This window comes from Hyalella azteca, unplaced genomic scaffold (assembly GCF_000764305.2).
Source record: "Hyalella azteca isolate HAZT.00-mixed unplaced genomic scaffold, Hazt_2.0.2 contig9858, whole genome shotgun sequence".
In the NCBI taxonomy this organism is placed as follows: domain Eukaryota; kingdom Metazoa; phylum Arthropoda; class Malacostraca; order Amphipoda; family Hyalellidae; genus Hyalella; species Hyalella azteca.
Window position 1 is genome coordinate 9515 of NW_025939917.1, and position 17002 is coordinate 26516.

General features: G+C 33.9%; 1 protein-coding gene across 8 annotated transcripts in view; it reads left to right on the forward strand.

Annotated features, from left to right (window-relative positions):
* The first annotated feature begins 430 nt into the window (after window positions 1–430).
* LOC108671797 (transcription factor Sp9) overlaps window positions 431–17002 on the forward strand; it is a 60207-nt gene continuing 43635 nt past the window's right edge. For 7 of the 8 annotated variants that reach the window (XR_001930845.2, XR_001930844.2, XM_018159392.2 and 4 more), the window contains exon 1: window positions 431–929. Coding sequence is in view for 5 of the 8 variants with exons in the window: in XM_018159392.2 (XP_018014881.1) it covers window positions 858–929 (72 nt within the window). In the remaining 3 variants the exon portion in view is untranslated. Of the gene's footprint in view, window positions 930–6536; window positions 6954–17002 lie in introns of those variants that run through there. The other variant, XR_007156904.1, reaches the window with a different exon arrangement.

Consider the following 17002-nt stretch of genomic DNA (forward strand, 5'->3'; position numbering starts at 1 on the left):
TCAACTCCTCCCAAAGTTCGGCAGAGACGCTCGTCGCAAATCCTTCGAAAACTGCAAACCATGCCAACCTCTTCACGAGGAACTCCTCCCTTTCAAACTCATGTTTACAGGTTAGCTATTTTAATTTAATTTCAGAGAAAAATCTTAAATTTAAACCATAAAATCGTTTCGGAGTTTTGTTATAAACAAACTATAGCATCAATAAATACGCTTTTACAAGTAAAGGATTACTAAACTTAAAATGTCTTAAAATTTGAATTAATATTAAAAATTTTGCAATACTACTCTTCCATGAATGAAAGGCTAGATGGCCAAGTCTAGTCCAGCCTTTCTAACACATATTCCCGCCTCCTGCAGAGCTGTTCCGCCTTTTGGGCCTTGGTTCCTCCCAGCGACCGTGGCCGAGGGGTAATAAGTTGTTGGCGATCAGTGTAGCTTCAGTGGTGTGGTTGTCGTGGTACCATTGTCGATGCCTAAGTATGGTGATTGCGAACACCACTTGGTAATCAAGCAACCTAACAACTGTAATCACGGGACGAACCCCACTCATTACACTTTTGACCTCTTCTTTGACCCACTCGTTTTTCGATAATATCCATACATCTCGAACCAAGTTGAAAATCATTTCAATCCAATGATAATTCAACCGCCGGTGATATTTTTCACAGCCACAGAGGACATTTTCATGAAATTGCTTAAGTACCTATCGGTAATTTGCTGAAACTTCTACGAGCGCGTAAGCTTACTTACTAAACTTCGTTATTGAGGCAGGCTTCGAAATTTTGAGTGCCTTGATTTTCATCGAAAGTGAATTCGCTCGCGGATCGCAGCGTGAACACGGACAAGAAATTTCACCAATGATGCTTACTGACCTGAACCTGGCGGCGAGGACGGAGCTCTACCCGTCCGATCACAGGGGCACTTCGCTTGTGAGTATAAAATATTTTTATACAGCTCATATATTTGTCGTTATATATGTCAAACAGCTCATATATTTGTTCTTATATATGTCAAACAAATATGAATGCAGAAATAAGATAGAAACAAATACCGGCAGATAGGACCATCTTCTTAACAGGATGGAAGGGTAATGGTCAATAACATCCTTCTATTCTATTCGAATTTCAAATTGGTTAAGTAATCCTTCAACGAGGTAATTATTTTCCAACATAAAAGTTGCGACTTAAAATTAAAACATTCTGGTTAAATATTTAGGATAAAAAACTTGTTCAAAATGTAACTCTAATTTCCAACACTTAAAGGATATGCATCATTAAATGAAAGTAAATAAATTCGCATTAAAACTTCAACTATGATAAACGTATAAATTTTATTTCCAAAATATCGTTTCATAATAAATATTACAACTATTCAGGTGTGTAAACTGATTACGAAATTATATATATACTATACACTAAAGTAATAATTGAGTCGCTAACAGCAACACAAAAAAATATCAAGATAATACTGATTGTGTTCATATAGGATCAGATTATTAGAACAGAAATTAATGGAAAGAAGCAGTGATACTGCAACACTAGCAATTTTAAGAAAAATTTTTAATACACTTAATAACAAATCGCATATAATAGTTGCATCATGTATTGTAGTAAAATGTCGATGAATACTCTAACTATTCGCTTCACAAATTTCTTATACGTGTATTTATTTGATCAAATAGCTTTGAAAAAAGAGCTCATATGTAATCCGTTCGAATTTAACAGTTTCGTTACAAAATAAATATGTTCGTACTATGATAGCAAGCTCACGTATAACTTTTTATCAGTATTAAAACTAACACACCATGTGCCAGGTTATGCAATAACATAATATTGATATATAATTACTACAGTATATATTGAGCTTACTCATAATAATTTGAGTAAGATTAAACTAGATTTAATTGAAGGAGAAGGAATCATTTTCGTTCTATATAAACACAGGCGATACTTTTGATCCTGCATATATAGAAGAAAACACACGAAATGAATTAAATAATTATACTCATTTTCCTAACATCATAAATGTGTTTTTTAGACTGACTCATAGCTTTAGGCTTGCATGAAATAGTGTTATAAACAATTATAATATATACACTACTGCAATTGAATATACAAGGAAATTGGGAGTGTCCTCTGGGGAAAATTTTGAAATTATACTCTTGCATTGCATTCCATTAATAATAAGGGCATTATAGTAATTCATTATTCAGTATAATTCTGATTATGTATTATTCCATTTTTAATAATGGTATTATATTTAACATTATTCGCCATCTGGATGTTTTACAATACTAAAAAATGTAAAAAATCTTGATATTAGATTCTAATGTATATATTAAAAATGATTTTGAGAGTACAGTGAATGTTTTAAGAAAAAGAGGCAGATAACTTTATCCTGAACTGATATTTCCGCTAAGTATATAGCTAAATCATCAAAATAATTGTGACTATAATCTATTGAACTTATGACAAACTGAGGCAGAAACGCTTAAGTCAAAACCAATGAGAGGAATACATATATATAGTCACCCATATGCAGGGCAAGAATACAGCAAATAAATAAAATAATCGGGGATATTTGGCCTCATAAGATTTTGAGGCACAAATATCATCTTTCCTCACTTACTATTGTGTTTATCATGTCCCTTTTTAAAGTTAAAGAAGTTTAAAATGTTTCGGATCAATTAAACACGTCAATGGATAATTTTCTATATCTATATGGATACTGAAAGGATAAATTTCAGTATTTAGACAGTTATTTCAATCCATTTCGTTAATTTTTCAGATATTTAGATATTTATAACACAGAAATCGCGAGGTTTACGCAGACAATAAAACGAGAAATTTTCGCTTAGTTTCAATGATGAAAATATACACTGTATGGTACGCTCTACAGCGCCGTATTTATTGCACTAAAATTATACTAGGCGGTTGATGTTTTTGTAGGCAATACACAAAATGGACTTTCATTTCCAGAGGAACTTTATCTAGTGTTTAATCACAGTAATTTGGAAGAGATATTACAGGCCGTATAAATTTCGAAGAAATCTTCGCAACGATTTTAAGTTTACTCGATAAAAACGTAGAAAATTTACCGCAAAAATTGCAAAGCGAGTTTTAATTTTTGTACAAATATTTAGAGAAGTTTTGGTGCGTATTGAGCGCATCAATTCATCGTAGATATTGCATGATGAAGTGCATGTCAACAAGCCCTCAAAGCTACCAATTATGAGGCTTATTAATGACTCTTGTAGGCCTTTTTGTTCATCCGCACAAATTAATGTAATGAAGTGATGGCCGCCGCGCCATGATACGGCCAGGGGGATTTTTTTCATCAGGCTCGTAACCGGAATTCGAGAAACCTACACCAAAAAAATTCTTGGCTTACGGAAACCAAGTTTCATAAAACTGCTGTCGAAACAGTGTTTTTCCTTAAAAAAAAGTTGGATTCCGGCCATAAACTTTAACATCATTTGATCTTCACTAAGAATTTATGGAAACATCAGTCAGACTTCTACGAAGTTTTTTTTAAACATCAGTTCCAGTTTTTCCATTTCATCAGTTTTTTTTAAACATCAGTTCGGCCATAATTACTAATAAAATAGTAAATGGATTCAAGGCACTGTTCGGTAAATTTTTTCTTAAGTTTAAATCATTAATATAATTTTTCGGATTACCGATGTTTACTAAATTGTTATTGAAGGGTGACGCACGTGCATACTTCATTTTAGTATTAGCTAAATTTGTGATTGTTAATATTGGCATATTTTAGCCTAAATCGCATAGATCGGAAATGAGGACATAGGAATTGACGCAATATATTACAGAAGTGTATAATTTTTAAAATGCGTACAAAAACCTTTATTATTTTCGTATAAAATTATAAGCATCCAGAAAATAATATTGAATTTAAAGGTCAGCTATATAACTACGATTCTGAATATTGTCCAAACTAATCGAGAATAATTGACGAAATGAATGGAAAAATAGAGCATTGATTTATTTCAAGTCATCGCACTGACTAAAGTTCCAAAGGTTAGGCCACAAATTATACAAATTATTATTATACATACGTGATGTGAATAATAAGTTTTGTAGAAATTTGTAAGCATTTTACCGACAAAAAGACTGCTACACCGTAGCTGTGATTGGTAATACACAAAATAGAAATTGAAGCTGTAAATCAGCTCTATTTAATTGTAGATAATTGAGCTTTTTGTATTGTTTTTGTGATAACAAATTAATCATTTATTTTGCATAAACTAAATTTGCAAGGTAAAGTTCACTCGAAATTTTTTGAAACCGGCATAGCAATCTCTGTTCCCGCAATCAATAATATAATAAAAAATTTCACAATAAAATAGAATGTCGTTAAGACATCAGATTGTTCATCCCGTACAATAAATGCCTGAATTGTAATAAAGTTTATACTGATAGCGATGTCTGAATAAAGCTTACGACTTGCCTTAAAAAGTAACAATAGATATCTAATGTGTCCGTGGATGAAAAAATTAGAGTCAGGATGCAACTAATGCAAAAAAACGACAAGAAAATTATTTTAAAACAAAAACAATTGAAACTAACTTATCGATCGCTTACTTGCTAGCGGCTACCAAAAAGCCGAAGGTCAAGTATAGTGAGTATTAGAATCAGTTGAGTAGAGCTATGAGTTAATGCAGAAAAACCATCAACTATATCGACACAGTCTACTCAAAAAGCCTATAAAAAAACTTTGTCAGTATGGGTAGAACAAAAGAAAAAGGCATAAGAATCCAACACCATCGAAATCCCGTGCAAAAATTAAAGGCGATCAGCCGTCGGCCACCCGAAGCTGATATTTCATGTGAATGCGTGCGAGTGTCGAGCGGCCTAGCCGAGCAGCGTCGATAACATACGTGTGCTGCTTTCGTCAAGCCGTCCAGTCTAAGCTATACAGAGCTGCCGTTTGGCAGAGGTGCATGAGACCAACTGGAATGAATATAAGTGGCGCAGCTGCCGCTGCTGCTGCTGCTGCTGACGCTAGTTAAGCAGCACTATGGTAGTCCAGCCATCACAGGCTTAGCAGTTGATGTTGCAAAGCAGCATTACCTACAGGGTGCGACGAGCACACTCTGCCCCGTACCTTGATTTCAGTCTGATCGAACGCCGTCGCCGCGTTGTCGTTGTTGTCTTGTGTTATGAACCTGGCGAGTTTGAAGTGGTTTATGAGTGCGGTGAACGCCACTGTTAAGCGGTCGCTTCAGGAATGTGCTTAAATACTTGGAATTGCGGGTGTGAAGAACCAGAGGAAAATGAGTACAAATGATCATTTTCAAGTCTTTTAAGTAGAGTACTTTGGTTCACGCAATTGTTTGTGAGTTAAGAAACGACTTCGGTTTCCAGTAATTTTGTCATTAAATAATGTTAAAATTTAATTATGATTGAATTATGCCCAAAAGTTAGTGCTGGTGCAGAGATATATAAAGAAGGTATTTTTGTATCGATCAACTAGAATTGAAATTCGATGTCTTTGAAGTTGCTGAAAAGCTATCGAATTTGTTGATGTAAACTCATTTCTAACGAATGAGCTTTCATAAAAGTTTTCCAAATATCGAGTAAACTCTTACTATTTGGACATAAAATTATTTATAAGTGAACACGGTTTGCTAAAGTATTGCAATTTTCTCTCAATGAAACGTGAAATTTTTAACCGGAATGTGATGTGAAATTTACACTATGGATATGATGACCTTCAAATTTTATTCGAATTATCATGAGAATTAACAAGAAAATTAAAAATTTCACAATTAATTAATTAAGAATCTATCAATTAAATGACATGAACTTTATGTTAGTTTTTATTAGATGTCAGAGAAGACATGTGATATTTTTATCGTTCTAATGCAGTCAGAAAATAATTATAAATTTAGAGGCAAAAAAATATCTGTGCCGGATTTTTTTAAATGTTACTGGGTTGGTAATTTTTATCTATGAAAATCCGCTTTATCTAAAATGAAAAATTAAGCATTGGGAGTTATTTATTATGTAACGCATAGACGAACTAAAATTTTTACGCGTGAATTCGAGTATATCAAATTTAAAAAAAATTCGAGCATTGTTTTTCAAGTTAAGAAATTTGAAATCCGCGATGTTGCTCGTATATCTTAAATCATTTTATAATGATCCAAAAGATGATATCCCACAAGTATCTAATCGTATCATTTGTAACATCTCTAATTAAAAAAAATTAGCAACGAGTGAACTTGAGTTAAATTTAAACTTTTAACCAGCTGGGTCAGGTAATATTTTAAAATATCAAAGTAACAGCAATATTGCAATTCGAAAATCATGTAATGCTTCTTTTTTACAATAAAGGATCAATTATGATCCCTGGGAGTTTCTATTACATTAAAATTTATTTAATATATCATGTGAAATTTGTACTGATCTAATTTTCAATTAACATTTTTTTATCTATTTTCGATGAGATATACACATTTCAAAGCTGATTTAATACAATTGGTTATGCAAATTTTTTGTGTCTATTTGCGGTCTCATCTGAACAATCGAAAAAAATTTTTTAACGAAAAAGAAATATTCAGTAATAGGATTAACAAAGTTCTGAATTTCAACTCGATGCAGCGAGAATAATATTTATTTGAACGCGTGAAGATAAGATTTTACCATTTACAATTCAGTGAAAATGTTATCTGATCGTTTAATAATAAGTGGAAATAAATTTTTTACTAAAAAATAAATCTTTTTTATAATAATAAAATTTGGTCATTCACAAGTAAGTGTAGATAATATATTATCGTTCAAATTATAACGAAAATAATTTAAGATCGTTCACATTATTGTGAAGATAAAATTGATCGATGAATAGAATTTTTTTAGCTAAGAAACCTGGATACGTTGAGCTACCCTCTCTTCTTACTGCATTCTCTGCCCAGCATGGAACGCAAGCCCCTGGTGAGTTTAATTTAAAAATTAAAATTTATAGTATTAATTAAAAAAGTAAAATAATATTATACTAAATATAAAAAGTACCTATCGCGAGAAAAAGAAATTAATTGGCAATAAATACAGAATATATCTTTTGCAGTAAGCATGTTCTATGTATTGAGGTCGATATTAAAATTTGGTGATCTATGTTGCATGAATTTTTGTTGAAGTTCGAACCTTTTTGTAAGTAAGGGTCATTTATTTTTGATTATATATCATTAAGTATAAGGTGCTTCAAGAATCCAAAAAATATGATTGGCAAACATGCTGTCTTAAATTCACATATTAATTATGTTTTTAGGATTTACACTGATTAATTCGGTCAGAAAACATAAAAATTGATGCCTTGATTAAAAATTGCGACGGCAAAATTATGATATACCCAAAGTAGAAATGAAACTTGTGGTTCATGTAGCATTGAAACAGTGGTTGAATTATCAACATGATTCTGAAGGCAAAATCCAAATTAATGGACAGAGAAAGGACAAAACTTCTATTAAAATCTGGACGTTTTTTCGTGAATCTCAGGATGCGGAATTTTACTTGAGGTTATAAAACCTGGCAGCGGCTCAGGATTTGAAATTGGTTTTAAATTTGATATATATGATATCGGCTTGCCAGGTACAATTGAAATTCTTAGCTGTATTTTGTTGTTCACAAGATGGCCGATGGAGGGCTTTATCTTTTTCGTCGAGTTTATTTTCTTAGAAATGACATCATTGCCAGGTGCTCGGGGAAGGAAATTCATGTCTCATGAATGATTGCCTTATTGAAAGTGAGAGGAAAACTGAGTCAGAGTGTATCGTTGAGAAATACTTTGTTTAATTCTTCATGTATTTCACTCTACATAGGTGGCGGAAATGACCACAAACGGTAAAACCAAGTTTTCACTTCAATATACAATAATCCAATCTATGAATTGCAGAGGTTAATTAATAAATGTCACCACGAACATACCCGGAAAAATTCAGTACTTTGTGACGTATTTATCAAGCTGCGAGAACATTTCTTCTCAGGAAACCTATTTAAAAAAAATATAACTCAGTACTCACTGCAGTGAGTGACAGAGAGCGCATTTTCTCGTCAACGAAAACGTGAAGTCACGGATGGACATTCGGACGGACAGACGGACATGGCAAGCACAATAGTGCATTTTTCCATAAATGAGAAAATGCACTAAAAACGGATATAGATGGAGAAGAGACCATTTTTAAGCGATTGAAATTCAAAACGTAGATGATTGTCAAATGATTATTGAACCGGGCTAAATCTGAGGGCCAATGAATTTCCCTCAAGATTTTTACGCAAGAAACTTGTGTAAATTAAACAAAGTTTGAAGATAAAGTCGCATCATTGATGGCCAACGACAAGCCGGAAATAATTCCCAACAGGGAAATAAAGGCAAGCGCGTCAAGCGAACTGCGCGATCGACGGCTACTCCATCTTTGGTGTCACAAGGTGTGTAATTAAATTGTGCCCTACCTCCGCTGCCATGTACGAGAGAATTAATTAAATTGTGCCCCACCTCCGCTGCCATGTACGAGAGAATTAATTAAATTGTGCCCCACCTCCGCTGCCATGTACGAGAGAATTAATTAAATTGTGCCCTACCTCCGCTGCTAAGTGTTACGTCGACTTTACACAGTTGTACAAATTTAAATTCCAGGTAGGAGTAACGAAATTAAAATTTGAAATTGGATTTTTTAGGTTATATAGAGGCTAATATCGTGGTGAAGTAAATCCATGCAAATGTATATCAGGTGATGTGATCAGCATGCATCATACAAGTAGTGAGGGCAAAAAGGAAAACATCACATAATTGTGCATATAAATTTCAATTCCGGTAAAACGCGTTCTGTGATTCATCAAAAATAACTGTAATAGATGCGGTTAAAGCCAGGATGCGCAAGAGCCAATTTGAGAGTTTGTTTATGATTTATTATTTATTTATGAGTTTTTTATGATTATGATAAGAAAGTGACTCCATCCATCTGTTAAAAATTCGATTTTACTTTTTTCCTATCAATTTTTGCGACTGAAAGAACTTTATAAAACAAACACAGGGAAATTTTATGCGTCTTAAATTTAAAAGCATTCATCAACAAAGATTTGTTTTTTAAAGACTACAAAATGCTCGTACGCGAAGACTGCAAAATGCTCGAGTTGGAAATATCTCAGATGGAAAGTTTTGAAGTCACATTCGCACCCAAGGACATTGCTCTATTTGGCATGAACGTTTACAACGGAATGAGACAAATGCGCACGTAGATTTCTAGCACGATGAATCTTGCAAATGTGAACACGTACGATAGAGTGATCAATTCAATAGATATAGGAAATGTGGCAATTCGCACTAATTAAGGTACACCGATGGGTGCATGTACGTGTAATAAATTTTCTGATTTGATCACATTTGGGCAAGAATAGCATTCCATATATTATTTATATTGCGATGAAGAAAATGGCCTTTGCATGCTTTTATCATAACACATGTTCCTAAAACCCGTAGGCCATCGGTCGAAATGTAGTTATAAATTTTAAACTATTTTCCAATACAGGGAAGAGCGGTTGTAGCTACTGCACTTTTTTGTTCTCTTTCCAGACGTGTTCATAATGGTTGTCAGTTCCCTTTACCTGCCTTCATGACACGTTTTTGCGAAACTGTTTTTACTCTCGCACGTTTACCGCAGACCCGCGACGCCTTGATTTTATATGTAGCAGCAAGAACAGGCTTTTTCGTGTACAAATTAAGAGACTTCGTTCAAAAAGCGGTTCAATTTTTGCTCTATAATGTGACTCATCTTAACCTAATTTAGACTGGAAAAAGAGCTTATTAGCGCTACGTGCAGTGCGGTTGCAGAAAGTGTGTCACTATTTCAGCAATATGACATTCATTTTCCTGAGTGAACATTTAGTAGACGTGTTTTGAGCGTCTCTCAAAAAGGAAAATGAGTAACGTGACAATTAGTTATGACGACTCAATAATTATTTAATTATCGTCGTGTTTGCAATGCAGACACTGTGAACATTTTATGTGCTTCTGAATATAGTTCATAATATACGAATGCATCTGATGAATTTGTTAATTATGGGCAACCAGAAATCTTTTGAATTGTTGTGTCGTGACCACGACGTCATTGACGGTTTGACGCACTCAAAATAAGCCTTATGAATATATGAATATAAAATTATTATCATTATCTAGCATCAGCTGTAAGCAAATAATAAATATTATTTGAAAATGGGTGATTGGTACTCATGTGAGTAAGTATCAGGAAATAAAACACATTTCAGTTCGATTAATTTGTTCGATGGCGAAAAATATTTGTTTGCCTGTTAAAGCGGCATTCAAAATTTGATTGATTATAGTCAGAAAAAATGCGATGATTATGCATTAATCAATCTCTGCTGGTTATGCACTGGGGGTTAAATTAGTATGTTCAAAGTAGCAATTATTTTCAGTTGGAAATAGGCTTCTACACGAAAATAAATTTCTTGATAATAGAAAATCAATCATAGAAAGTCACTCATGAGCGGGCGAACGATTGCATGGAAATATAGGCAGCGTTGGCAAGATATAATGACCGAGGCAAGGAGGCTATCGTGCGTAATGACGGCGGCCGCAAAACTGGAATTGGTTCGAGGCTGATCATTTGCAGCATAAAGTCGGTGTCATTGGTTGTACAGACCGGATATTCCAAGCCAACCGGAGCCATTTGCTAACCGCTCCCATCCGATCGGCAGGGTAGGGCTGCGCCAACCGCAATTAATATCGACGCTTTTCATGAAAAATATCCCATGAAAATTATGTTATTATCCTACAGATAATTCTTTAATATGAACTGTATGAAAATTTGAACCGCTCAGTATGTAGACGGGACTGCATATTGACATGGTGTATAGAAAAATGATTTTATATATCGTCCCTCTTGACGAAAGTTGCTGAAACACCACTGATGACTTAATTCTCACGAATTATATATCAGTATTTACAAGTATTTTTCAGCAATCGGTACCGCGTGGTTATTAATTTAGAAACAACTAAGTATAAAACGGTTAAATATGGAATTGGGATCCAATTTGTTTTACCAATTATAAATAAATAATTCACTTAAATTTACTCGTAATAAGGAAATTCAACACGCTTGATCCAAAGCTTAATGTATATCGTAGGAAGCGTACGTGCAGTTGCATCTCAATGACCTTTTTACAAATTAAAATCGACCACAAAATTAATGTCTTGACAAACATTAAGATCAATTAAAAATAAGGCATTCACTTCAGAAGTGCATATCAGCATTAAAAGAAGCAAGGTATCAATATAATACTTAAGCGCATTATCGAACATCAAATACAAAGGTATATCCAATGAATGGAGTGTCTAATGAACACAATATAACTTACCTCTACTATTGGCTGGTCACTCCTGCGTTCCATATAGCGTATTTATCCATTCAAAAACTCCATGGCCACCGCCTTTGTGTGATTTGGACCTCAAATAGCCACTTAAATCAATTATAACCAAACTGGCTATCCTCTTTACTTGTCTGCTGAAGTTCTAACCCAAGACGAGTCAACTTAGCCAAGTGAAATTTGCCTACGAGATTCGTTCATGTAACGACGCTGAGAAGCGATGCAGTGAAGATAACTGTAGTAATGATGTTGACTTATGGCCATTTGCATATCCTTAATGGGAAGTTACAAATACAAGCGTTCAATGAGAGCCAATTATACTTGCTCCTCAATTGATGGGTTCTAACAATTGGCCTCTGTTAAAAAAAACTTCTGAATTTGTCGGATAAAAAAAGTGTAGAACAGTAGCTTGGGTTGGCAGTTCTTGAGACCGAGAAATTGCTTTTCCATTGAAAATCATGTGTGATTTATCGCCAGAAAACACTGGCCATTGTATGGCTATCGATATCATCAATGATGAATACATTATTCAACGGTTAAAGATACACTCTATTCTCTCGTTTCCAAGTAACGGGCCCTGGTAGCACAGTGAATTAAGAATTTACACTTTTAATTATTGACATTAAAAATAATATATAGAGAAGTAAAAAATGTATACACCACTGTTAATTGGGGATTTATTAGTGCCTGTTGAATTTAACCACTCGTTGAAAGGCAGAGGAAGTGGAAGTAAGCCAGAAATTTATTGCTCAGGATGCCAGGCAAAACAAACCAAACGTAAGTAAATCTAATTTTTGACAAACATATCGCTTCTTTCTTTCATAGTTGACGTCTATATGATACTGAGGTGACATAATGAGCGGTTCCGGTATAGGGTTTAGAGGGTTTCCTCTGGACCAGTTTTGCATATTAACACAGTGCTTGTACTACGTACAATTAGCACCGTGAAATTCTACGATAAAACCTCTAAATTGACGACTTCCTGTTCAAATAAATCAAACTGGAACAATGCTTATGAAGTTAAATGAATAAGGAGGTTTCTTTATGCTTACCTTCGGGGTGAACTCCTTTGTTGTTGCTACTGTGTTTAGTGGACTTAAACAAAGGAAGTTGCTTTGCTTTATTAACTGCTTCAAAATAACTGAAGAGATTTTGATTGAAAACTTATGTAAAAAGAAGATCCGTTTATTGAGTTAAGTAAAAACGCTGTTATTGCAGTACTGTCGAAATATTCTATAAAACAATAATTCGGGTTTTGAGAATAATAACAATCGTAATAAAAATTAATCAAAATCTCAAACGATTAAAAGAATTAGTGGATGGTTAAGAACACATTTAGACCATATCATAGTGAGACCCAAGATGGACAGACCATCTGTCCATTTTTCATCATAAAAACAAATGAACGATTGAAGGGCTCATCTTGAACAAATTCAGAAGTTCAAGTGCCTAAGCACGATGATGTTCCTTGGCGAACATTTTAGCAGGAGAGGAGACCCAAATAAAGTACCGGACTAAACTCGGCGAATTTTTAGCGGGAGGGGAGACCCAAATAAAGTGCAGGACTAAACTCGGCGAATTGCTTCCATTGACGTCGTGGCACAATCAACTATAGGCTGGACCGACACTATCGCACCGGGTATCTGTACGGCCTCACTCTCTCTCAATAAATAAAATCGGCCTGGGCCAAGAGCCATCCAAAGCTTCAACATAACTCTTTACATGACCATAAATATATTGTTGTTGTTCAGGGCTTTGCAAGGAAGCTAGTATAGGCTTGATGCATAAGAAATATTTGCCAACAGTGCACCAATCTCAGCCTACATACTGCGGACAAATTGTTCCCGCATTCACAATGTTATTCTTACCTGAATTAGATGATAAATCTGGCACAACAAGGTTTAACAGTCCACCCTATAAAAATGATCTCCAAATTTTTAGCGGCCATACAATGGTCATACGTTGGCCGCCTATAACACGCTCATAAACTGTTAGGATGGACGGCGTAAACTTTGGGCCGTTTCAAGCCGACGCTATTTATTATCGAGCGTTATCGTTGTCATATCGAAAATTATTACGACCTGCTTATCTGCATCCAATTATCTAATTACTAACCATTATTTGATCGTTACTTAGCGAAGAATTTGTAAAGAATTTTGCCTGAAAATATTCATTAAATGCGCGTTGGCTAGAGAGATAAATTACTGGATTAAAACCTGCGCAAGTACGCATCCCAGAATCAGACTTCTATCCTCGACAATTAGATGCAAACGACGATGTTGATTAAACTTAATAACTTGCTTTCATAATTTCGAAAACGATCAGAATTCGTGGTACCATTAATAAGGGAGTAGGAAAATTCAACACAAAAATTAAAAATATAACTTAAAAGTAACTATAATCTTAACTTAAATAAAATTAATTTTTTCAACACAATTATACTAGATTCAACGAAGGAAAATTATTTGTGGAAGTTGGATACGTTTTCCAAAAATATTGCATGAACTGGGGAGATTTTTCAGTTTTTGAGTTTATTTGACAATGTTGAATGTTTTAAAACTAAATTAGAATCATATTTTACTGATGATACATGTGTTTATGTATTCATTGTGCACGAAAATATCACATGTACTTCATAAATTGATAAGCAATACTTCAATAAGTATAATTCAGCATGACTGGCTTTACAAAAATTTAATATATTAGATATTAAATGGTGCGAATTATTTAATAAAAAACTAGGCCAATATATCAATACAAATAATTATAATAAAAAGTAATAAAAAGTCGAGTAGAAATTGAATACACGAGTTGATTCGGCCACTATTGTCATCTGCACAATTTAATCATGTACACAATTTAATTATGGACACAATTTAATCATGTACACAATTTAATTATGGACACAATTTAATCATGTACACAATTTAATCATGGACACAATTTAATGATGTACACAATTTAATCATGTGGACAGTTGCATCAGCAGCACAATTACATAATCTGTTACCAATACTATGCAGAATTATTTGCGATAAGAAAGCCAGGTAATGAGCTTAGCATATCTTTAATAAGATGAGAACAAGAATGAAATCGATGAAGTGCATTTACTTTGTATTTTTGAGCCGAATTTTTAATGAAGTGTATGAAGAAAGAAATGGTAAACCAGTCAATTTATAATTTATAAAAAAAGCAGAATACAGCTGGTGCATCAAACTCCAAACAATGAGATATGGGATATGGGCAAGCTATCAAAACCGCATATAATTCATGATAAACTGAAAAATTTTTAGTTGCAGAAACTGTGTATTCAGTGTAATACCAATTTGCTAATAGATCGAGTTTATAGGAGAAAATTGTATAGAACCAGAGTTAAGTCGATAGGGAAATAATCGAAGTAAAAAGTACAGAAAGTTGGTGCAAAAAATGAAGTTCTAGAATTTTAAAAAACTCTGATATAGGCGATGCATTTCAATGAGCAAATTAAATCAGAAGTGAATTAGAAGGCTTAAACGGAGCCTCTCCACACTCTTCATGCCTGTCGGATATCAATGAAATTATTTTTATAAGGTAAAAGTTTGACATGAACATGAAAGTCAAAATGAGAATACAGTTAAAGTAAGAATATATGATAAATTAAATAGAAAAATAAACGAGACAGTGAACTGTGACGTCGAAAATGCAGATCAGGGTGCTGGAGCTGCTGCGATGGCAGCTCACGTACACGGAGACCGCGATTTATTGATATTAATCATCAGTTATTGCACGAGTCTAAATTCTCAAAAATGAAATCTAATTAAATAATATTTAGATTGATTTCAAATCTATTCATTTGAACCTTTTTGCGTCAATTACTGTTAATCATGACATTTATTCACCCTACATCATTACAGTACATCCACCAACCTCTCAAGGCCTATCAAATTTTTGAACTTATCATAATAACAGTCGAAAAACTAAGATTTAAATTCCTAGTAGAACTAAACAAAAGAAATAATATTCCCGTTCTCAGCCATTGATTTACGAGGTGAGCAAAGTCAGGATCGATGTATCTGACATTCCGGGAAATCGTGAGACAGGCAACGACATTCGGACGGATTGTCTGTAATGGCAACGGGCTGCGAAAATAGAGCTTCTCAACGCGCCACTGGTCGCCACAGTGAGCTAAATAAATGACCCAATCATTGCTAACAACAGCGTTTTTTTTACTTTGTGAAGGCCGGGTGTGGTACATACCAGCTAGTGTAAATGTTGAGATCATGGCTGGACTACGAGAAATTAAAATCTTGTAAGTGTTCAATCGGAACAACGACAGCGATGCGTGATTATCGTTCTGGATCCAAACTCCAAGCAACAAATTGCTGAATTTATTATTGAGATAGTTTTTATCTACTATTATTATCTTATTTATTAACTTATTATTGAGATATTTATTATTATAATTGATTAACGTCATGAGTGCTATCTTAAACATTAAAGCCTACATAAATTTCAAGGGATAAAGTATTATAAAGTAAAATGACTGTAAGCAATCATGATTATCGGTATAAAAATAATTTTAATATTTTTGTTAGATTTGCAATTATTAAAACTTATAAATAATAAAGTATTGTGCTCATTCTAAAGAATGGGCATATTTTCCTCTTTATCAGATTTTTCCGATTAAATTTGACTGCTGATAAAAATGGCAATACACAGTTCGTCTGATATAAATGATAGTGATAGTAAATGATGTCATATCGATTGGAAATTTAGTTTCCATTGAGGCGTGATTGCAAGAAAATTTTTAGGTGTAAATTTTTACTCTACATAAATTACTTCCAAACATATAGAATATAAAAAAGTAAAAGTTAAAATCACCAATAAAATAATAAGCATCCAAATGAACTATTATTAAACGTCACTTTCATTTCCATTTCATTTAATTCACATTATTTAATCTTACTTCGCTGTCACTTTTTGTCTACTTTAAGCTATTCCTACCACAGTCGTGGAAATAAACGCACAGTATTAAAGGCTTAACCACATTTTGCGGACGTATAAACCTCAATATTACCTAGTCTTATTGTCTAGCGCATTGCGAGCTCTTTTCATATTCGGTTCCCTATTAATGCCGGGCGAACGAAGACGGCTTATACTGACAGAGTTCTCACGCCCGGCCACGATTAATTGAAGCGAAGCCTCAACCTCCACTAAACCAGAGTTTAAATTTATATTAAACCTACAGTTTAGATAGAGCTAACATAAAATTATTACCTAAGAAATTCAAAGTTTATTTCTCCATCAATGGTGTGACTAAATAAGCAGCTAGAATATAAATTGCTAAATATGTCCGTTGGATCCCTCATCCGCGGAAAACATTACTATTCTCTGCACGAAACGGCATCAGAAAATTTATCCATATGAATATTATGAATATTAGACAGATGCATAAAAATGAATTAGGAAACAAGTATATGTTGAAAACATTCAATTATCAGCAGCAGCTGCAGCCTTACGCTCAGCAGCAGCAACTTCCAGTAGTTCACTCAGCAGCAGCTGTAGCCTTACGCTCAGCAGCAGCAGCAGTTGCTCACTCAGCAGCAGCAGCAGTTGCTCACTCA